Source organism: Gadus chalcogrammus, chromosome 7, assembly GCF_026213295.1.
Source record: "Gadus chalcogrammus isolate NIFS_2021 chromosome 7, NIFS_Gcha_1.0, whole genome shotgun sequence".
Taxonomy (NCBI): Eukaryota; Metazoa; Chordata; class Actinopteri; order Gadiformes; family Gadidae; genus Gadus; species Gadus chalcogrammus.
In genome coordinates, this window is record NC_079418.1 from 10,982,567 (window position 1) to 11,007,103 (window position 24,537).

Consider the following 24,537-nt stretch of genomic DNA (forward strand, 5'->3'; position numbering starts at 1 on the left):
CAGGTGAAGCGTGCGTGGCGGTCCTCCTTCACCACCTTGTACTGCAGCTCGCTCTGCACCGTGAAGAAGCCCTCGAGCTCGCGGGTCACCAGGGTCACCACGTTCACGTCTGGGGGGGGGGGGGGGGGGGGCGAGCACCACATCGTCACCCCGTGACACCCCTCTCACGATGTGGACCACCTGACGTCCCCATCGTGGATCCACCAGCCCGCTACCCGCCCCCTGTCTGGAGAAGAACCTCCTAAAGGTCTCCATTGTTCCGTCTCTTTGGACATGTGACATCGGGTTGTTTATGTGGGGATTGTACTACATTTATTGCTATGTTAAACCAAAGACAATTATAATAATGCCCACTGCCCGGACAGTATTTAAGCGGTTAAGATACATTGTAGTTTATGATAATATACAGTACATTACAACCTAGATGACAAAATATATATAAAATCATGTCACACCATTTAGCGATTACGTTTATTTTAGCCCTAGCCTAGCCTTGCCTGTTACAAAAGTTTGATAAAAAACGGCCCAAATGACATGAAAGAGGAATATAATGCGGTAGTGTTGAGGAATACTGCTCCACCAGCCCAGGGACTCACATCCTTGAACGGGCACCAGGGGAAGGTCGTTGCGGTACCAGGTGATGTTGGGCTTGGGGAAGCTGTTCTGGGCCTCGCACGACGCCACCTGAGACCGGTTCCACCAGGAGAGAGAGTTAACTGCTGTTCAGGGCGGCTGCTTAACAGCCACGCCGCGCTACAACCAAGTCAGACTAAATGCTAATAAAACTCAAAATAGCTTTCCAGAATGCACTAAGAGCCCTCTCTCTGGTAAAACACAGAAACCCGGACTGCAGTAAGCAGGAGATATAGAATATGAGCTCTGGGTTCGGTTATGAATACTTCAGGAAGTAATTCGGTTCAATTATGTCATCATGGATATTGAGAGCTGGGGAAAAGCAGACGATTTACTGGGGGCGATAGCAGATCCCTGCAGAAGGTAATATCAGAACCCGAGCCGGGGCAGGAACTGACTCTGGGGCTGAGCGGACGTACACCCACCTTAGACAAGGCCTCGTTGGTCACCGATATCCCCGTAAGGACCCCCTCGATCACGGGGGGCTGTGGCGGAGCTGGAGGGGGAGAGAACCCTTTAGCGGAGGATGATGAAAACATCTGCTCACATTTGAACTCTTTCTGACGTATGGCCTCAGATCGTAGTAAGAAATTGTAATAACACGCTGGATCATAGCAGGTCAAACATATCGGTACCACTACACCTAGCGACCCTTTCTTTCCCAAGTATCAGTACATCTGCAAACTTGTTCCTTCCTTCTCCTTCCTTTGGTCAGAAGAGTGTCTCTAAAGTACGAGGTTTGCTCAGCAACATGGACACCCCCAAAACACCCAAAGAACTGGATCATATATCATGTTGTATACATTACACAAATATATATATATATACATGTATATACTTACTTACTACATACGTATATTCTAGTTTATTTGATCTATTTTGTTCTTATTTTGTTCTTAATTGATGTAACTTGCTCTTAATCTCTTATCTATTTTCTTTGCATTGTTAGGAGAGCTTGGGATACAAATAGGTCAGTGCCTTCCATGACTGCTTCGCCTTTTATTTTGAGCATTTGACAAATAAAATAACATGAACATTAACGTGATCCACAGACCAACATTCAGAAGACAAAGAGCGCAGTGCAAAAGAAAACCAGGGTTGTCTTGGATGGGTGATTTATTGCGTGGGACCTCTGTGTGGAGGGAGAGGGTGTGGGGGGGGGTCCCCTGAGCATGCGAGGGCGTGTCTCCGGACCCCTACTCACCGAACACCCGGAGGTTGGTCCTGCCCTCGGCGTTGCCTGCCGCCAGGCCGTTCACCTGGCAGATGAACTCGCGCTCGTCGAGCAGCAGCACGTCCTGCAGCGTCAGCACCGAGCCCTGCGGGTCGGCGTTGACCTGGATGCGCGTGCTGTACTCGGTGTCCGCGTCCACCATCTCCTGGTCATTGTCGCTGTAGAAGATGCGCGTGCGCAGACCGCTCTTGGCCGCTTTCTGGTGGGCGGGGGGGGGACACAAGGAAGACGCTGTTCATTCAATCCTCTGCTCTCTCTTCCTCTACTCTCTCCTTCATTAAATCCTCTACTCTCTCCTCCTCTACTCTCTCCTCCTCTACTCTCTCCTTCAGTCTGTCCTCTACTCTCTCCTCCTCTACTCTCTCCTTCAGTCGGTCCTCTACTCTCTCCTCCTCTACTCTCTCCTCGTCTACTCTCTCCTTCAGTGTGTCCTCTACTCTCTCCTCCTCTACTCTATCCTCCTCTACTCTCTCCTCCTCTACTCTCTCCTCCTCTACTCTCTCCTTCAGTCTGTCCTCTACTCTCTCCTCCTCTACTCTCTCCTCGTCTACTCTCTCCTTCAGTGTGTCCTCTACTCTCTCCTCCTCTACTCTCTCCTCCTCTACTCTCTCCTCTACTCTCTCCTCGTCTACTCTCTCCTTCAGTGTGTCCTCTACTCTCTCCTCCTCTACTCTCTCCTCCTCTACTCTCTCCTTCAGTGTGTCCTCTACTCTCTCCTCCTCTACTCTCTCCTCCTCTACTCTCTCCTCCTCTACTCTCTCCTCCTCTACTCTCTCCTTCAGTGTGTCCTCTACTCTCTCCTCCATTAAAGGCCCTGTGCTTATTTTAAAACAAGATCTAAAATGGTGTGTTCGCACAGACTGGATGGCCGGTTTGTGACCAAAACGCAGCGCTGCATTGTGCCTCTCACGCTGCAGTGTGCTGGAAACAGCCTCATTAGTCAACGCTTTCCCCCACACCACCCAATGCACAGCCGCCTGCCATTGGTCAATAATAACGTCTGGACCGGTGAGGCCCAGCAAGGATACAAGGTCACGGAGACGTAGGAACCACTGTAAGGATGGTAGGCGTCATTACAGAGCAGCCCACACATGGCAGTGACTCTGTTTTACCGTCCAACACGCCCGCATTGGACAGCGGGTCGACTGCTGCCGACGCGGCCGTTTCAATCTCATTTTAGTATAACATCATTCCAGACGCAGTTAAAGAAAAGTATAAATGAAATTGAAAAGAGATGAAACAGAATGAAAAGAAATGATGTTTGAGAGATCAGCGAAGGGGAAAGAAAGCCCAAGGCCACAGCGGGGTTCTGGCCCCCGGCCGCCGGACTCACCACGAACCACTGGATCATGACCAGGCTGGGCTTGGCGTTGTCTGTGAAGTTGTACTGGCAGGGGATCTGGACCAAGTCGCCTCTATACGCCTCCACAGTCTCATCCATAGTCAGCTCCACTTTAGCCCACACTGTGGAAAACACACACACACACACACAGCACATCTGTTAGCCTTCGGTACTTCAGAACATGAAGGCTCCAGCTAGTCTTCCACAAGGTGAACTGAGACATCATTTGTCTTTGGGTGTCGACTGCAGCCCAATTTAAGGTCGGTTTTTAAACACGCCAAAATCAACACGTTGCATTATCTATCCGTGGAGAGCTCTCATTCCCCACACATCTCGCTCTCCCAGAAACAGTCTCTCTCTCTCTCTCGGTCTCTCTCCCCTCAAGGCTAAGTGTAGCCACATCACTGCATCCTGAGCCAGAGAATGGGTTCCCGAGGCGTCAACAGGGGAGCCCGGACAAACCCGGAGATGAGAGTGCTTGCCAGCAATGTTGGAGGCCTGCTACTATTCTAGTGTCGATTGTATTCTACATATTTTTGTTCGTACCCCCGTAGGGATGGGAATCGAGAACCGGTTCTTGTTCAGAACCGGTTCCGAGTCAACCGATTCCTTGGAATCGTTAGCAAGCCTGCTTAACAATTCCGCTTATCGGTTCCGGTCGCGGCAAATGCGTCGTGACGTCACACACACGCTGCTTTAATTTGGTTCAGAACGCAGCAAACATGTCACGGCCGAGGAAGAATCGCATTGGGCGTTCACACCAAACACGACGGGGCGACAAGATCCCATACAAAGTGAACGTAGAGACGCGTATAAGGGCGAGTTTTTCGCGGGAGAAAACCGATGACAAGTTTTTGTCGTGATGACAGCCAATCAGCGTTCAACAGCGTGATAACTGAGTGACATGTGTAACGTAACAGCCAATCCGCGTTCAGCCGTCAAACTCAGTGCAGTGCAGTCCGGGTGAACCGCGGAATGGAGGAGAAAGTGATTGTTGCAGTTTGCGACTCCCGGAGCTCTATATATAATAGTATATAATATATTATATACTATATTATAATTGTATATATAATATCACGGCCAACAGCTCTGTCGCCTCCGGATGGCCGTAGCGTGGGGAGCTCTCATAGGGATTGGGCTTCTCGGGGTTTGTTTACCGGCATTGCTATGGTTTCCGGTCTTGTGTGTTCCAACGGTTTATTAGGTAGGCCCATCTAATAAATCTCTGTCTAATCAATGCTTCATTTTGTTTATGTCAGTTTAATTTTGTTACAAGTTGAATGCAAATGAGCACTGTTAGAATTCCAAAAGGCACAAGCTCTTACTTGGCTGTTTTCAGTCTGTGTTTTTAGTTGTATGGCACATAATGATGGCATTTGGGCTTAAAAAGCGAAACATATATCTTTTCGTCTAGACCAATTGATTTGAAAATGTACAATTTCCTAATACTAGAAGCACTTCTGATCAGATATTAAAGAGATGTAATGCAAACAAACACATTTATACTTATTTTCTCACCCAATGAGAATCGATAAGAGAATCGATAAGGAATCGGATCGATAAGCAGAATCGGAATCGGAATCGGAATCGTGAAATTCTTATCAATTCCCCCCGTACCTCCATGACATTTCACTAGGGCATAATGTATATGACGGTATTATGGGGAAAATTAAAGCTGAGCTGCTGATGTTAGAAGTCATTGTAGAATGTATGACATTGTCTAGCCTACTATGTCTACTATGTGTCTTATATGCAATTTGCCAACTTAGTGATCTTACTGATGATCTAATAATAATCGAATAATAGTCAACCTGTTGATCTGTTTTATAACCAATATTATCCTAACTTGAAAAACATATACTTTCATGCTAAATAAACTGCTACTGAGACGTGTGATTGTTTTAATACATAGCAGCGCTGCGCTGCCATTAATGCGTCGTTATTGAAACGGGGGGGGGGGGGGGGAAACGAACCTCTCAGTCTCATAACAATGCAACGGCAAGAGGAAAGAGGAGCGTGTGTATTTCCGATGGTATTGAATGATAAATACCCTGATATACCGTAATACTGTCATACCGCCCAAGCCTTATTATAATATCTTCCCATTGGTATTTATCTTATCCATAGTGTCTCTTTCACTATGGACTAGTGAAAGATTAAGTGATACAGCATGGATTTTGTTTTCAAGTCAATGTCATTTTTATCTGACACTGAAGCTCTAAGAGAGTTAAAGGTCCAGGTAAGATTGGCAAGTTCTAAAAAGAGCGCAGAAAATACCAAGATTTTGAACTTTAGAACCTAAAACATTTATATTAAGTGCATGAAATGCCCCTGTGATCCGCAGGCAAGATGGATTCCCCTAACCAATAAGAGAAGAGACGCCCTGATTGGTCAATATCAAGCCAGGAGCAGTCTAAAATCAAACTTGTCTCATACAGAGGCAGACGTAGTCAGATATTCTCACAAAACATTTGACAGATTCTGATTTGATCTGACAGACGGCTAAGGCTTTTCTTACGTCTAAGACTCAAATGGTGGCTGTTAATTATGCAGCACCTTTAACATCTGGTTAATATGGACATGTACACACGCCACCCTGCTCTCCTCAACACCAACATGGGGCACTGCCTCTCGCTCCATATAAGTCCCTCCAGTCTAGTCCCAACAGTCGGGCCCCATGCTCGGTCAGCCGTGCCTCTGAGGCATCGACGCGCGCCCCATTGTTCCCACACCTGGAGGGAGAGGCCCACAGGACCGCCGCCTCAGCCAGAGAGGCTAAAGAACAAGCTGAGGTTGAGAGCGTTCATCGTGTACCCAGAGGATGTTGATACGGGGAGGAACACAGCGGAGGGCGGACAGAGGAGGGGCTAGTGGCTGGCAGGGGGAGGCCACATCGCAGTCCATGTACGAGATGACCCGTCTCTATGGGGGCTGTAGTGGTAACTTTTCACGCTAATCGGATTAGCACCAGGGGGGCTACCGGGGGATTTGACTCCCAAATCCACCCTGGGGCCGGCCTTATCTGCTCTCGACTCTGTATGCATGCACACAGTCTGGGTTGTGTTGGGTCTGCAGTGTTGAGTTCATGTTATCTGTGCTTTTCTGTGTCTGGACGTCTGCAACTGGACGATTAAGACAAGATATATTTTGTAAAAAAACGAATCTGTTTTTTTTACAAATCTGGTGATTTGATTTGGCCGTGTTGACAGGCATATTTGACCGTGTTGACAGGGCCTTGTCACCCTGGAGCAACGGTTCTGGCTTGGAGAACAGAAAAGGTCAGCACTTCTCCACAACACCATTACTCGGGTTTGTCCACACAATCGAGGAGAGCCAAGAAGGGAGCATCACAACATTTCAAATCCCTTGATAAAAGAGGCTCCTTTGTTTATATCTTAGTATTGAGTGCTTTGTTGGACAAATTCTTGTAATATATAAATGTAATATAGCGGACAAATTTATTTGTCTTTTGGCATGAACCTAAGGGGCAATCACATCGCTTTTTATGGCATTTTTTTAAAAAAGGTTACAGCTAGTACAGCTTAACTCAAACTACTTAGCTAAATCTTAGTTAATGGCCATCAAGTACGAACGGAAACAATGGTCGTTTGGGGCAACAAATGAGCGCGCTCAGTAATTTGCGGGGTAGACGGGCATTGTTCCCAGCCTGGACAGAGAGACCCCGACAACCAGCTTGAGACAACAGCGGGGACAGAGGAGCCTTGGTGGGGTTAGAAAGGCGAGAGGAGGGGACATCTTGGCATACAGTGGCTCATTATGCACTAAAGGCGCGGACAATAGCTGCGGAGCCTAATCCCGGCGCTCCCAACGTTAGCCTCCCCTCTCTGATTAAGCCCGTCCGGGTGGGGCTCCGGGGTCCCCCTCAGCCACCGGTCAGCTTCCTAATCAGCTGTGACACCAACAGTTGGCCTCATTTTCATTTTAATCGAATGGCCCCTCCGCGCATGCCTGGCCAGCCATGCGCTCAGCGACGTGCCGCGTGTTTCTGCTGATAAACGGGGTAAACACGAAGCGGAATCCGGCGCTAGAGCAGGGGCCCGCTCAGCGCAATTAGTGGATTATGCTGATGTGCGCCCGCCAACCACAACCTGGGCTCTCCATATTTTGACTTGGTGCTTGTGCCTGTATAAGCAGGGCTCCCACACTCAACCTCCTCTGCCTGCAGGGTCAGCCTCACTAATATTAACCGATCCCGCCGTGCCTGGAAAAACTTTCTTGACCACGATGAGTCCTGGTTTATGGTTTATACAGCGAGGGCTAGCTCAAGCTCCGAGCCATCTTCCGTTCTTTACCATGGATGCAATACCGTTTCAACCTAAGATGATAAACCTAAGATGGTTTATCATATACCCTGACTGGCCATGAAACCATAATAACAATTTACGGGCTAAAACAGATCTTAGAATGGGATTCCATTGCCCAGCATGCTGAGACCGGCCCACTGCAGCATGTAGCCTGAATGGGGGCAGTGACCTGCTTTACTCTTACACGCTGCAATCAATACCAGCCTAGGGAGGGTCATGTGTACGTGTTCGTACCGAGTTCTGACGGACATCCAGGAGGGGGGGGGGGGGGTGGGGGGTTGGGGTATGGGGGGGAGCAGGTGGGAGTAGGCCTGCTGCAGAGCCCAGAGATGAGAGGATTTCTCCACACACACATTTTTGTGTGATCTTTGCAGTGAGGGCTGTGTGTCTCTGTGTGTGCATCGGAGGGTGTGTGTCTTATCTCACATCAAAGACTATATATACACATTCAGCTCTGAAGTGCAGAGACGAGACTCCCCCCAACCCTCTACACACACACACACACACACACACACACACACACACACACACACACACACACACACACACACACACACACACACACACACACACACACTGACATGCTTGTGGCTTTTTGGAGGCCAGCCTCCGGCACAAATCTCTGTGGTGGTTCCCATCCCCGGGTCAGTCTTTTCACAGAGCTCAAAAGTCTCTGAGACAAGCTTAGCGGCCGACAAAGGGCCGAGAAGGAGCGGGCTCAGATCTCCTGAGAAGCGTACCTTTTATTCGCCCGCACACACCACACACACACACACTACACACGCCACACACAGCACAATGCCAGGGCTTTTGGGTGCATGCAAGGGCTTCTTTCTTGGTGCCGCGAACAAAACGTCTCCCGGCCGGTAGCATTCGCTCCGGCGGGTGTGAGACGACATGAAAGTGTATTTGGGACCCCGTGAGACTCCCGTCGAACACGGAACGGGTCAGAGTCGCCGTGACGACCGCTTGGGTCCCATGCACTCGTGGCGCACCGCGTGCCGCGTGACGACGCGTTGACTAATGTGTGACATTGATTCCGGTGTGTTTTCCCCGGCCCCTGACACAACAACAGCCCCCAGAGGTCCCCGGTGCTCGGGGGCTCAGAGGGAAGGCGCGCTCGTTATCTGGGTGGGGGACTTCTTAAGGAGGTGCATTCATCTTTCAGGACCCCACCCTGTGGCAGAGGCTTCATTAAAGGATCATGAGGGGATGGGTTATTTATGCTGGCTGCGTCTGTGTTGACAGTGAGTCGGCCATGAGCTCGCCACCGAGGGATGGAGGCCATGGAGTGCAGGGAGAGCTGACACCTCATTAAAGGTCAACAGGGTAAATACTGCATCTACAATGGGTGGTGGTGGGTGGGGGGGTAGTCAAACAGTCAACGTGTGTGTTTTAAAACAGGGAGGTGTGTGATCCCTGAGTACATGAGAGAAGGAGGGATGACAAATCAAATCCCCCTGAGGTCCATGGCTCACAGCTGTGCTGCAGGTCTTCATACGAAATGTACAAATGTACAAAAAGGTAGCGGGATGGCAGAGATCCCTATAGTGCACTGGATACAGAGTTTAAAGTGTACCAGCTCACTGGGCTCTGCTTTTTTAGAAATGTGATATCAACCAGCATATTCATTTCCTATTGCTCACGAAGGAGATTATTATTATTATCAAAAGCCCAGTGATAACAGTGGCCCGAAGTAAGACTCAGAAGTGACATTCAGACACCGCTGCGTCTGATATGACAGAGAGTGTAAGAGGAGAGGCGGGGGCCCAGGTGTGCACGGCTGCTATTCCAACATAATAAGACCTCCTTCCCGCCAGGCCCACGTCGACAGCAGATCCCCCCCGCCGGCAGACACTGACAAAAGCGCTCCTTATTCCTGACCCGCGGTCACCACGGTAACGGGATATCCACCCGGAGAGCGGCTGGCCCGCGGCGGCCGTGTGTCCCAGGACGTCTCACAGCGGGACCGCCGCGACAAGAGGGTCCGTGAACCACCGCACTGCCCACGGGAAAGTACCAACATCGAGAGTGTGTATGTGTGAAATGTGAAGGCTTTAGGGTTAGGGTTATTCTTATTATGCTTCATATCTGCCAGTTGTAGTCTAAGGTTTGATTTTGTAATTTTGCCTGGGTATAATAGTTCCCATCTATGTGTGTGTGTGTGTGTGTGTATGTGTGCGTTTGCCCCTGTCCAACAGCAGGACGAGCTATGTCGGACCCCTCCCAAGAAACAGCTATCAAACGGGCAGCGGTTGGCCGCTCCTCCCCGGCCCCCCGCTGACGGAGGCTTAATGCCCTCAAAGAGAATATCAGAGTGATCACAGGTGCACACGCAGCTGCCTTAATGAGGTGGCACACACTGAACCAAGTCCAGAGACCCTCGCCTGCTGCACACACACACATGCACGCACGCACACAAACACACACATGCACGCACACACAAATACACACACACACACACGCACACAGACAAACACACACTGTTACAAGCACACACACACACACACACAGAAAGAGACAGACAGTCAGAAAGAGTGAGACAGACAGAAAGAAAGGGGAACCGAGAGAGGGGGAGGGAGGGGGGTGAGACAGACAGAGGGAGAGAGAGAGAGAGAGAGAGAGAGAGAGAGAGAGAGAGAGAGAGAGAGAGAGAGAGAGAGAGAGGATTGGATGTGGATGTGAATTGCATTCTATCCATTTTTCCCCGGATGCTTTTATTTTTCAATATATATCTTATTGTATTAATGGTATCAAATAATTGGAATTTGTTGAATTCAGTCCAATCTTTTTTAAGTCAGACGTCCATGATAACACACACAATGAGGCATAACTTGAAATAAACACTTTGTTTCTAAACATTGTTTGAACCTTTTACATGCTTTAGTTTTACACCATTAAGTCCAGTGGACGAGGTGCTTTTGTCCCAGTGGGCCGCTGAAACGCTGCGGTCTGAGGCCCGGATGAATCCATACAAAGGGCCGCTGACGCGCTGATAGCGGAGAGAAGCCGCAGTGTTGTGTGTGTGTGGGCCCGACGCAGCGCTGACGTTATCAGCTCTCATCTTATCAACCCAACCATCAGCACCCGGCCGGCAGCTATGCATTAGCAATGCCAGGGCTGGCTAAGCACCACAGGTCCTGAAAGTAGTAAAGAAAGCCGAATAACACCCAGGCTTAGGGTGGGGATAGTGGCTAGCAGGCCCGGGTTGTCGTCATTGTTTAGTCTCATAAATCAGCCCAGCATTGTCTCCTCGGTGCCCGCAGCACCAGGGTCGTGCGAAGGGGAGGGGATCTGCTGGTTGGAGGGAGGGAGGTAGAACAACAACCTGGGGCTTACGGCGGGACAGGGAGGAGGCAGACGTGTGCAGGAGGGGTGGATCCGGGGGGCTGGGGTACTGTTGATAGCGCCAGCGAGGGTCACAGGGGTCAGCTTCTGGTTATCCTTGAAGGCTCACCTTCAGGGAGGCTCCTCCGGGCTGACGGCCTCAGGAGATTTACGGCTTTATCTGTTTTCACAACAAGCGCGCTGCGTATTTCAGAGTGACACGGGCCTTTGGAGAGAGGCGTCCGCACGACGCCCCGGTCTGGTAGCTCCCGGGGGGCCGCGGCCGTCCTATAGGTCGAGCGCACAATGACCTGTGTGTCCCCCCCCCCGCCCCGGCATGGCTGGGGACAGAGGGAGCATGGGAGAACCTCCTGCTCTTTATTATCTCTGATCTCTGGGAGCTGGGTGGGAGTCCAGTTGTAGGCGACACACACAGAGTGATATCGACCGCTGAGAGACCCTCTTGTTTCACAGACCGGGGGTGTGGGAGCGTACGGACCCCTACGCCGGGACCTTGAGGAGGAGCGATGCGGTTGCCCTGTTCCCTGGACTGTGTGTGTATGTGTGTGTGTGTGTGTATGTGTGTGTGTGTGTGTACAGTATGCGTGTGTGTGTTTGTGTGTGTATGTGCATGTACTGTATGCGTGTGTGTGTGTGGACTGTATGCGTGCGTGTGTGTGTACTATGTGTGTGTGTGTGTGTGTTTGTGTGTGTGTGTATGTGTGTGTTTGTGTGTGCATTTTGCGTGCGTGGTTATCAATGACAAAAGAGAGGGGGGGGGGCGGAGTCTTCCCCACTGACTCAGGCAGCTGTTAACAATTGGGAGGTCTCCCCCCCTCACTATTCCACTTCCTCTTAAGGAATATGGGGGCTTGGGGGGGGGGTGCTGGGAGCCCTCTATGGGACACCTGTGCCATTTGTCTTGTGAATGTGGGAGGGAGCAGACCGGGGGAGGGGGCGGCACCAGGGATATGTGGGGGAGGGGGAACAACGAGGAGGGGGGGGACCACACACAAAGTTTTAAGTATTGCCTCCTCCATGCCAACTACACCTGTGTAGCCACAGCAAATCCTGCACCCACCCCTACCTCCCTACACACACACACACACCAATGCACAGACGCACACACATACACACAGGCCAACACACTTACACACGCACACATACACACCAACACACAGACGAGCACAAACACACGCGCGCACACACACACACACACACACACACACACACACACACACACATTCTCCTTGGTTACAGTGACTCTGACAGTAGCTACTGCTGCTGTCACCCTGTTGTTTGGCGTTGCCGTCGCCCTGGAGTTCTTCATGAGTCTCCCCCATGTCGGCCTCATCCCACCTGGTGTGAGGCCGTGCTGGAAGACGGGTTAGGCCTCGTGCCCACTGCACCGTCAGTCAAAGGACGTCAGAAGGCGTGGCTGACCACGGATGGGGGAGCTTTCCAGGGTCTGATTGGATGACTGATCCGTCGCTGCCGAAAACATTTTTCAACTTTTTGAAGGAGCCTTCAGCGCACGGATCCACAATGCATTGCGCGTCCGTCCCCATTCAAAGTCAATGGGGATCAGTCAACGGATGGAGGCAGTGGGCACGAGGCGTTAGACATTGTGGTGTGATACGACCGGATAAGACCGAGCCCACAGAGTGACAACACGGAGACGCCTAGCGTCGGACCACCCCTCTAAAACCGATAAATTATCTATCAGCGGATCAGTGCATCGCAATCCACTAGGGGTCCAGGTGAACGTCTCCGAGACCAAAGGCACGCCAGGCAGGAAGGGAAAGGTCTTTGAACATAAAGGGAGGAACAGCCTCTGTGATATACTGAGAGATTCACAGCCCACCAATTAGGACATTTTTGTGTTTTTTAATGGTGCAGAAGTGCGACGCCGGGGGCTGATGCGACGTGAAAAACCGAGGATTTATTAACCAGTCAAAAAAGAGACGCACAAAAAGATAACAAATCTCCCCGTGCTGACAGAGGAATAAAGTCCTCTCTGAAACCCACCCCTCTCTCAGGGGTACGTCGGCAGAGTGCTGCAGCGGTGGCGGCGGTGCTGCCGGTGGTGGTTATTTAAGTATCTCTTTATCCCGGGCTCTTTGATATGCCAAGTTCAAAGACCCGACACGGATCACCTTGATCTGCGGACCGGGGCGACCTGGAGAATTAGCAACTCCTAAAACACTGAGAGGAAGAGGTCTTTGTTGGTGGACGTCGAGACAGTCGTACACACACACACTTTTAATTAACGGTGATGGTATTAAAGTGCGCGGCAGCGAGCGGACACGCGTTCCTTTTGATGTGGGCCCCGCCCGGATCCTTTAATCAAGTTGAGGCTAATGCCTTTGTGAATAATGAAACGCTGTTTCTAATCAAATTGATGTTTTCAGATAAGAGGGCAGAGGAGGGGGAGGGGGGGGGCTTTTCAAAGTGAATTGTTTCTGATGTGCGGAAATGCGTGCTCACCCCCCTTTGAATCTGCGCTGTTTACAAAATGTAAACGCAAGAAGAATGCAACACAGGAGCTCTGCTCCACTCTGCTCGGCCCAATCTGGCAACCGGTTCATCACAGTCAACAAGCACCGAGTGGAACGGCTGCATTGTTTTACTGATTCCTTACATGGGTCTCTTCTTGTGAATATTACTTAAAGATGTTCTTCTTTAAATACTTTTAATCAATCTCCATTTCATTGAATAAAAATAACTAGGTACCTTCACTTTAGATACTTTGGTTCTTCATTGTATTGTGGAAGAGCAGAGCTAATTCCATATTGATCTCTCCCACATCTCTTACAAAAACGGATGACGGGGCGAGCCATAGAAAACACAGATAGCACTACAAATACACGCCTTCTGTCATGGTACCCACACTTCATGTGGGCGTTGTACGAGGAGGTCCCCCCCCCCAGTCTGTTCCTCCTGGTGTTCACCTGGTGGGCTTTGTGTCCTGACTGATTTGGCGGTGGGCCCTGTTATCCGCGGCCTGGGATCTAATTGGCTGACTTCCTGTGATAGGTCACCGGAGGGCTACCGCTGTTCCAGCAGATGCCAAGCTGGCAGGAGGCGGTGGTGGCGGCCAGTGGGGGGCCGCCATGACTCAAACATCCTCATGGCTGGTCAGAACCAAACCACCGTGTTCCTCCAAAGCTCTCTCGTACAACAACACAGTAGCGTGTGTGTGTTAGGGTGATAGACAGACAGCGGGCCCTTGGTATCTCTCAGAGCTGGGCCGTTCCACGCGGGGCGGGGGGGCGGGTGGGGGGAACGTTGGCGAAAGGACACGGTTTGACGTAACGAGGAGCAGACAGCACTTTGGGGAGCCATCCGTAAGGAACAGGAAGCTAGAGGGTCTCTGTACATCACTATGACCATATGGGGGCAGTTCAAACATGGAGGCTAATCTCCCCACTTAATTTCCAGGCTTAGGAGACGGCTTCACGTATACAGCGAGAGCCTCCCCCTGGACAGCTTGGGGCCCGTGATACAGAATGACCCCATCACACAAAATGGCCTGCTGGCATGATCTATTTTTTATTTTGCATCTGAAATCTATTTCTAGGTTATATGAGCAACATCTTAGGCCATTTATACTCGTCTGGCATTAACAGAAACTGCTGGCTGCTGTTTGAGATCACAGGACATGTTTTCTTTGTGCTGACTAAGCTAGTCTCTGATTATAATTACAGTTTGTGGGAATGTCAAGCAGAAATGTATAGCAGGAACTGCTTGTTTGGGTCAGACAAACAAGTCTTTTTGAATTCACATGTGGTTAATACAGTCGTCAACAGAGAAAAAGATTGAACATTTGCATTTAGAGAACCTTCGACTGATTGCCGGCAGCACTGTCGGTACAATGAGAAGGCTTAGGCTAGGACGCTGCTGCCCTGCACGTAGCACAGCCACTGGCAGACCAGCCACTGGCAGTGGACCAGTGAGATTAACAGGAGTTAGCAGACGATGCGTTGTGTTTTCTGATGTCCACGCAACTTTTTATCTGAGAGCCCCCAGTGGAACAAAGGGATTTTTGAAGACATCATTTTATCTGTTTAGTAAGGTTAGGATGACCTTATTAGACTCGTCCGGAGAGATGAAGGGAAATACAGACTCAGTACATGTTGCAGAGGGGAGAAAAACAAGAGTGAGAGACTATGGGAGCTGTCCATATCCACAGTCCTGGTCTCTGACCATGTGAATTAGTCTTGGTTCAAGACTTCTTCAAGTTCATTAATGACAATTCTTTGTTGATTGTTAATTAGACATGTTTCTGGCATTAACATTATAGTGCATTGCAACACACAAAATACAAGCCATTACAAAAATAAATGACACGATAATATGGGTGATAAGTTGCATAATACACAATATGATTGCATTACGAGATAATCTTATAATGTCTTGACACAACCTCATCCAACTAGCCAAGTAATTTGGGGACATTTCCATGGTAAAAACGGTGAAGCGGTTCTGATAACCGAGAGGCGATCAGACAATGAGTGGAAAGCAGAGCAGATGTGTTGTTCCAAATGGCATTCCATCATATGCTCAACAGTTATTCCTCGGCTCCCTTCGTCCCTCTCTTCACACCCACGTCACTTAAACAAAGCACCGTGTCCTTTGAGGCCAGCCATTAGAACAATACTCTCAGTAAACAAACGCCTCCCTAAAGCAACTCTGGGGAGCCCTGAATTAATGACCGTCTGTCCTGCCGGGAGCCAACAGGAGGGGCCGTGTTTGGTCCAGGCAGACTCGCACTGAGAGCTTCTGTACACCACTTATTTTAGCAACGCATCGTGTTGTTAATATGTTTAAACGAAATCTGCCAAAACAAATTGTATTGTGATTGTGATATTGTTAATCATACGAAGTATGATTTGTCGCTGTCTGCCATTTCAGATCATAGTGTCATGAAGCCACAATGTAATATATGAAAATGATGTTCGTTGATGACGCTCATTCTGGTAACATGTACGAATGGTAAGTAATAATGTGATAAAGCTCACAGCCAAATGCAGAAGGCGTCAACATCATTAAGCCTGAGGGCAACAATAACAGTAATGGGCTATGACGCTGTGATGATTCCCCTTTGTGCTCCGAGTGCTACTTAACATAGACCCCCCCGACACAGAGCTGACAGGTCTAGGAACTGGTCGCTTCTCTTTCATCATCACACGGGTGACGCCGTTCAACACCCACATCGTTCTATGGAGGTTGTGTGGATTAATTAGGGGACGTGTCATTTTGGGAATTAAGATTATTCATTTGGTTAGTTGCAATACAATCAAAAAAAAGAATATGGAAGGAAGACACTACCGAGCACCTCGATGCCAGGCGAGGGCTGGGACTCAGTGAACCCAGTGAACGGCCATCAGGATTTAATGAAAATCTATTTCTACCTATCAATCATACAGAGGAGAAGCAGCCCCACACAGAACATGGTGATGGCACGCTCCATTAGGGAGAGCGCACCCTCCAGGAGAGACGCTTTCTCTTGGCCCCAGGGTCACTATGAATATTCATGCACATATGTAGTCCTGCCTGCACAACTGCACTCATTCCATCAAAGCCATCCCCGAGTTATCCAGACCTCATTATCGTTAGATGCCACGTCAGTGTGGGAGGCAGCCTGGCATGAGGCCAATGGTAACATGATGCTGCTCTACTATATTTCACAGGGATATGATCGTTTTTAAGGATAATCACAAGGGGAAGAACAATTCAGAGGGGCTGTTGGGAGTCACACTCAAAAGTGTGACACCAAAAGCTTCGACAAATACCTTGACGATACAAAACTCAATTCAAACTTATCCTTACTCTAAGAATTAGAAGTATATAGAACTAAACTAAACTAGCGTACTCCTACAGAACACTAAAATTCTAGTACTAATGCCTAATTGCCTATAAGCATTTCACATTTGTTTAATGCAACTGTGTCTGGGAGCCCAACGCTATACAGAGAATCTCCTTGGGAAGATCCTTTTACCTGCTTCCCCAAGAGACACTCGTTCATCAGTTGGACAAGTAGTTTGACATAACCCCAGAGAACAAAAGGAAACCGGACCACCTGACATTCCACAAGACAATGGGATGGTTGGAGGGGATGTTTGGAGCTAACATCCAATAGACAGAGGCGCTTGTGGTATTTGAATTGTTCTGATACAGGCATCATATCCATTACAGGGATTCAGACCTTTAAATCCAATGACATTGAGCTTCTGTCAGATTTCCCACTCCTTAGGCATGCAGACAGGGAGATGTATCAAATGTAACTCTTAACATGTTCTCATGAGTCATTGTGCTGTGCGTAGCCACGCTATTGCCCCTTCTGAACTTAAACACGTAGTTCATCTCCTTTCCTAACTCCTCTTTGTTTATGTTGGTAACTTAGTCATGTCATGTCATGTTGTTAACATTGGGTACATGGAGCAGAACAAAGTGGGTCATATTTTCAATGCTTTGGGAAACGCTTTCTTCATAAAACGTGTCATACATCCCGTTTATTGTATACATACATTTTATTCATTAGTAAGCTGTCGTCTTTCAGAACATTTCATTGCTTGCACTAAATAGAGAGTGCATCCTCACAACCCGAAATGTGTTGTTGTGCTATATACAGTTTACGGCTAGCAGTGTGTAGCTACTGGACTCTTTAGTGTTCTGTGTATTTTCGGTGGATAAGCCTTTTCAGTTTTAAAAAAGTAAAATCAATAGGGGACCTTGTTTTTCCATTTTGGGTTGGGATTGCTCATTGTCAAGCGTCCTCCAAGAGTTAGGGAGTAGGGGGGAAGGGGGGGGAACTTCCTCCCTCAAGACTTAGTTAGATGGAGATCTGATCCCGCCTGGATAACCTTCTCCAGGTGTAGGACTCCACACTGGCCTGAACCTGGTGGTGTGGCATCTCTATGGATTTTATTCTACTTTTGTTATTTGAACATGGTAGTATTTTGTTTAATGACAATACAAAACAAGTTAGGTTTTTTCTACATCGTTTTTCAATGGTCTCTTTAATTCAAATAATAAGTAACTAGAGATACTGCAAATCGACCAAAACAATTTGACCGAAAATTAGAACAAATCTTCCTTATGGTCCAAATATAATTTTCCCTTAACCCCCTTAGGATAATTTATTCTCGTTTTAACCTTCCATCTCCCCTAACATGCCAATAAAATGATTAGTAGTAGACGTTTTTGTGATAGTAAGATACACGTGTCGTCAGGCTGTAACGCTTTAATACACAAGTCGGAGAAAGACTGAAAAAATGCATTCTGGGAAAGGAATTCAGAGACGAACCGTACTGAAGGGAATGCAGCCGGTTTGTCAATGTAAGATTGAGAGGTAGAGGTTGGACAAGGTGCCAACCATTGTGGCGTCTACCATTTCTCTGAAACCCGAGCCACGCATGGCAACCCCCCGCAGCTTCCGATGGATCCGCCTGACAACCGATAAATGGGGAGGCAGGTGTGTGTGTGTGTGTGCAGATGCTCCCTGAGTCCCAGAAGAAGAGAGGGGAAGGAGAAAGGAAACGCTTGGTGAAAGGACCAGGAGAAGGAGGGGGTTTTCCAAGTAGCAGAACATCAGAGGGGTTTCGACGGGTCCCAGTGGCATTAGCCGGCCCCGTGCCAAGGCTTGGAACGCGGCCCTAGAGATGGCCATGTGTCCTGCAGATGGGCGCCACTCAATATAAAGATGGTCCCTTTTCGTGTCCAATTGTGCTGATTTGTACAAAAAAAATGCTCTTTTTTTTTAACTATTAGGCACTGGCTAAACATGTGCACACCAATGTGGAAATTTGTGCACGTTAAAACTACTAAACCAAGTTCATAGTTCATAGTTTCTGCCCACAGTTTCTGCCCACTTCTTTAAGAAAACGTCTTACAATGACATTAGCCTGTTTGTAGTGTTTTGGAAAGGCGTTACTTTACAATTATTTTGACTATCAACAGACTTTCTGAGACTCTAATGAAGTCTTTCAACTTTCAAGGAAAATCTTGATTGACGTTAGGTTGTAGCACAGTTTGGAACAAGTCTTACTGTCGAATGGGTAAGAGATATTTATCCCTTCCTAATGCCATATGACTGCTACTGGTTCAAAAATGTATGATAAAGAGACATGCATACATCTATCCTACATTCTTTCGATTCACTTTTAGGACATAAAGTCCATGGATAAAAATTTAAAGCAAAAGCCAAGTGAAGATTATTTGTGGCGCATCAGGCCTGGGATGGTTTGGTTCCAGAGTGTGTGATTTGCCATGATAGAGTTTAAAGCCCTGGCTCTAGGCCATTGTAAATGCTCTACCCCACCCCCGTCTGCCTTTTCTTCTTTTGGGCAATATTGACTGTTATTCAACATACTGCTTAGATCTGCAGATTCGAAAAAGAGGCGCATTAGTCTCTAAGGCAAATTTGTCATTTATGGATTTTTCTCTGTTTAAAGAACCGTTATGAGTATACAGACAAGGCTCAGAAGAATTTATTTAGCACTGGGAGAGATAGTCGATGTATAGGGAATTCCTAAAAAAAAAAGTCTGGTTTAAACCTTACCTACCCAGTGTACACAGTGGCAGCTGTTTGATCCCATTCCAACATCAATGATCTGTGTACTGTGGAAAGCAATGCAGTATGCAGGGCAAAAGCTTTTAGGTTTTTGCTTAGGGGGGAGATGTTTGCTCATCCTCTGGCAACTGATCTGAACAATGCTTTTGATCATTCAAAACGCATGGCTTTGTATTGCAGAGAAAAATAGCCTTACCTGGGGATTTAGTGTAGAAGGTATTGTGATTTCACAATTCCATTTGATTTGGTTCAAAAGGTCCACATTCTACTTGATATTGATTTTTCTCTCAATTCAATAACGGACATTTTAGTAACAAACCAGTTGATGTCCCTGATTTTAAGCCAGCAGTGGCCGTCGTCCTTTGGAATTGAAGCTCATCAGAAACTTAGCACGAGGCGTGCTAGCAATACGATTTGGCGAGGATCACCACACGACCTCTGGATTTTGAGACTCTATATCAGATTGTTCAATTAATATTTAAAAAGAATAGGAAAAAGTATATCTTTACTCGACCCTAGTTCTCAAATTGCCTTCGCCACCTCAAAGCTCAACACCTTTATCCACCTTTCATATCTTGGATCCACCAGTGGGCAGGTTTGAACTCAGTGAAGGCTAAGTGGCAGTTCTCAGCATAAGGAAGGCTCTAGAGGGGAAAGGCTCAGGTCATTCATAGTGCCAACACCACCAGGCATTCCATAAATGTAATGATCACTATTTAAAAAATTCCCTAAGAGACATTCCATTTTCTCCCCTCCATCAACTTCTTTTTCCCCCCACTTTGGAATTCATTCCTGGCTGATCGATGTTTTGCAATTGCCAGTAAAAGCTTTATAACCAGGCTCCATGGGATGCAGAGGGGATCGGAACGGCACACTCACTTTAATGAAAGACAATGAGTCAAGTATGCTCCATTCGGTATCGGTCATGCCTGTCTGTCACTTCAGTCTAATGCAGTAATCCTGCTCGAGCAACTGGAGCCAACAGCTGCAGGCCTTTTGCTTCATGGCATCCACAAACCCCCCCACTGCCCACACCGGAGGAGCATAGAAGGAGAAGGAACCCCCTGCATTTCCCTCACCCTCTGCATTCTCTCATATTTCCCACATAAATGGTTGTCTGAACAGAATGTTTCAAAGGATTTTGGCAGTCCATTTCAGCTCAAAGTTTGTTACATTATATAGTTTGTGGGTTAAGCCATTCATTGGACGGGGTTAGGAGATGTGGGAAAAGGGTTGCCAGATATTCTTTTTGCTTAACTTGCATCTTTTTTAAGAAGGAACATTCTTAAGTGGTTGTGGAGGAAGAACCATCTGCTTACTTTAAATATCAGTCGTAGTACTAGTGTCGAGTAAATACTCTCTCCCAGTTGACATGATGTAAAAAACATACACTTGTGTTAATACTGTTGTAAACAATCGTGTTAGCTGTGCGCATAACCAAGTCTATTTCAGGTTCATCACAGTTTACATTAGCAGACAGGACCTGAGAGTAGGGCCACACATAGTGCATGAGTATTTACTGGTGGGCAGTACATTGATTACATTGATTTCTTTCTTTGTTTCCACAAATGATTGGCCTGTCACTTAAATGTAATGAATACTACTTAATAGTGTGTTCTTTGTTTTAAAACGTTGACTTTAACTCAAGAAGTTAAACGATGTGTTGTACTAGTCCTTTGCTTTGACGACATGACATCAAAAGAAAGGAAAAACAATGTGCGGTGTGTTTTTGCGCTACTAGACCGTGGAGCTAGCCTGCGGTCGGTAAGATGAGAGCGGCTGACCGACTGACCCCCAGTGGGAAGAGGAGTCCCGCGCCTGATGTGGCTGATGAAGGGACTAGAGGGAGGGCCCTTGGTGAGCTGGCCGCTGTTGCTGCACTGCTGTTTACATGAAGAGCAAATGTTGTCTGGCCAGAATGCATCGCGGTGCCAGCATGGATTCCTGGCTGTCAGGCACCAGTCCCCCAGGGGACTTAGTAATATGGTGCCAAATTCAAACCTAATACAAAGAAACGTGAAGTGATTTGTACATTCTGTGGACGGGATTTTATCTAGAAAACAAACAAAATAAAAATGAAAATGTTTTACTAGATTCATTTATAATTAGATTTAGTGAGTAGAGGCTTGTTTGTGTGTTTAAGCAGTCGTGGGAAAGGGCGGATGCAGGGCTCTGGACCGAGGGCTATGTACCGGTACAGAGTGCCAAGATGGGCCATGATTGATCCAACCAAGGATCCATTACCTAGATGAAAAACATCGCTCTCGTAGTCTCAGATTGAGTTTTACTGACGGCATATCAAAGCTCGGCTAAACGTAACCCGGTCACGCTCGCATGTCTCCTCAAATCAATTCACCAGTCTGAGTTGAAAGGATGTCATGTCCAACCGAAACGGTGCAGTGCAAAACATACACAAGCACTGGACTAAAATAAAGTTGGTTATTGATCGGGCGATGCTGACAGAATCAGGATGAGTTATTTAGACAGCCACAATGTAACTACAATGTAACGTAGCTTCATCAGAGTGTTCTGCCTTCGGCCGCCTTGCCCCCACACAACAGCCACACGTCCACCGAAAGACATGAAGCAGAATTGGTTCATGGCTTTTAGCTCAACTAAAACCCATTTACCTGAACCTTAACTGATTTGAATTTTCCGGCCAACAAACCAAAACAAAACCTAATTTATTGTCTTAGAATAGGCAATGGCGGAAGGAGATGGGAAATACTAAATGCTATGTAAATCATAGCAATTGACAGCGGATACCATTATTGACTTTTCGATGTTTGGTTCAGTGAAACCTTTGGTGAAAGCAACAGCTCAAACACAGATTCTGACATGCAGTTCTGATTAAGTCCAGGTCGCTCTTCACTGTGGTCCACCTGTACGATGAATGAATCGCCTCTATTGTTGTTACCCTGCAGGAGAGCCTTGAATAGATGTGAGTTGAATGGTATCACAGATCTGGAGCATAGGTTCCTTGCCAATTCCTCTGCTTACTTAAGTTAATATCACATTCTTCCAAGTCAGCTCCTCTGTACAGCCTACATCCCGTGGCTTCCCCGTATATGGGGGCCAGCCATGTCCACAACCACTAATGTTCGGGGCTGTGCGTTTGCTGCACACACGCCCTCACCTCCCTTCAGCAAACGCTCCCAAAGCAACTCTCTCTGAATGCATGCAAGGATTGGAGTCGCTGCTCTTTGGTCCTTCAAAAAAACATCTGCTTTCAGTCATAGGCAGTGAAGTGTTTATGGTTTTCATTGAAAAAAATATGAGGGACTGTATTAAATATATAGGGATGAAAAGACTCCCCTGAAATGGTCAGAGTTGTGGTAGTGGTCGGTTGTTGGCCAAGCCCACTCTGCTTCGTAGACACACTACATTGTGATAATAAGGTACTGCCTCACCGTGAGCCCTTAATCTATTTTTATTCATGCTTATTCTATACAGGAAATTAATAAATTATTTATACATTAATAAATTAATGATATTCGAACAAAAGTTTACAATAGCCCAACGACGTCAGAGCCCAACGATCAATTCCCAAAGTCATTCAAATTATAATAAACTGAAAAACAAAACCTATTCAAATTGTATTCAAATCTTTAATTTAACTCAGACAATTTCACAGCGAAGGGCCTTCCAACTGCCTTCCACAGAAGACAGGCTTTCTGTTTGCTCCAAGCACTTTATGCCTGCAGGGACAATTTATGGCAATGCTGACATATCATCAAGTAAAGAAAGAGTGCTTTGAAAGGAACAAATATATATATATATATATATATATATATATATATATATATATATATATATATATATATATATATATATATATATATATATATATATATATATATATATATATATATATTTGTCTGCTACAATTAACATATATTGATTACTCTGGTGCATTTCAATGTTCTTATCAGAGCCTACATTGTGCCTCATTGTTACAATAGATGAATCCAGAAACGGCCAGTTTGGGGAGTGAGCAGTTGTAACCAAACTAATAAGGTTACCAAAAACAAGGAAGAAAAGATACAACAGTCAGATACATGAGGAGGGATTCATCCGAGCTCAACCTTCGAGGTCTACCCGATTACCAATATCTCTGACTATATCTCAGTCATCACAGCATTGTATGTAAACCACTCATGGTTGAATTACAACTCGGCTTTCCTTCAGGTTGACATCACATGAACATCACATTAACCGGCGCTACTGTTCCATTTTTGACCTTATATTAGATTGTGTTTCTCCAGGGTAATACACTGCCCAAATAAGTGAACTACTGACCACCACAATGTGAAATTAACAGTCTTTCAGAGGAGAGTCCACCAGGAGAAGCTGGCACTGGCACTGACACCAGCTCCTCCTGGGAATACGGTCACTTAAAGTCTGCTTTTGTTGAGTGGAACAGATTGAAAAACTATAACAAAGTACAATGTAAAATGGTGACTTATACTCTTCGCGCCTTCAGAGGAAGGTAGCTTTAAAAAAAAAAAACGCTGTATAATTTTTATACAGAACTGTATAAAAACACGATCGTTTGCCATCCTAACTGCTTACCACCAATTAAATAAACGAAGAAATCATGTTTTCTGCATCTACCCAAAGGAACTCCGTTTCCAAGCGCCTCAACGCGCACAGACGCGCGTATACCGCGGTCATCCAAACTCCGCATGTTGAGCCGAACCAAGATGCTACTCACCGCTCAACGAACACAGGTGGAGAACCGCCAGGAGCAATATCTGGTGCGGAAAAGCCATGTTCCGGATGCTCTTCGTTAACCGTCCCGACCTGAAGAAAGTGTGGTGTTGACTGGTGAGTGGTGGGAGCAGACTGGTGAAGGGTGGAGGGCAGTCTGGTGAGGAGAGGAGGGCTGACTAGTGAGGGGAGGAGGCGGACCGGTGAGGGGTGAAGGGCTGATGACTGGTGACTGCCGGGATAGTTGCAGAGAGAGGGGAGGCGACTTCCACTAATCTGTCTGCTACTTCCTTTTTCTCACTACTTAGCTGCCTACTTACTGCCTCATTTATCCAGTTATTCTCTGTCAAACCAACGTCACCCCGTAGTACCAAGTGACCAAACAACAAAT

The 24,537-nt window shown here is 47.2% G+C and overlaps 1 protein-coding gene across 2 annotated transcripts in view; it reads right to left on the reverse strand.

The window, feature by feature from the left end:
• mcama (melanoma cell adhesion molecule a) overlaps positions 1-24,323 on the reverse strand; it is a 36,334-nt gene extending 12,011 nt beyond the window's left edge. The window contains exons 1-6 of one of the 2 annotated variants that reach the window (XM_056594524.1): positions 3,756-4,866; positions 3,201-3,331; positions 1,838-2,066; positions 1,059-1,129; positions 597-684; positions 1-109 (exon numbers count right to left, since the gene is read on the reverse strand). The exon at positions 1-109 is cut by the window's left edge and continues 71 nt beyond it. In XM_056594524.1, the coding sequence (XP_056450499.1) occupies positions 1-109; positions 597-684; positions 1,059-1,129; positions 1,838-2,066; positions 3,201-3,308 (605 nt within the window). In that variant the 5' untranslated portion in view covers positions 3,309-3,331; positions 3,756-4,866. Of the gene's footprint in view, positions 110-596; positions 685-1,058; positions 1,130-1,837; positions 2,067-3,200; positions 3,332-3,755; positions 4,867-24,150 lie in introns of those variants that run through there. The other variant, XM_056594523.1, reaches the window with a different exon arrangement.
• Between the last annotated feature and the right edge of the window lie 214 nt (positions 24,324-24,537).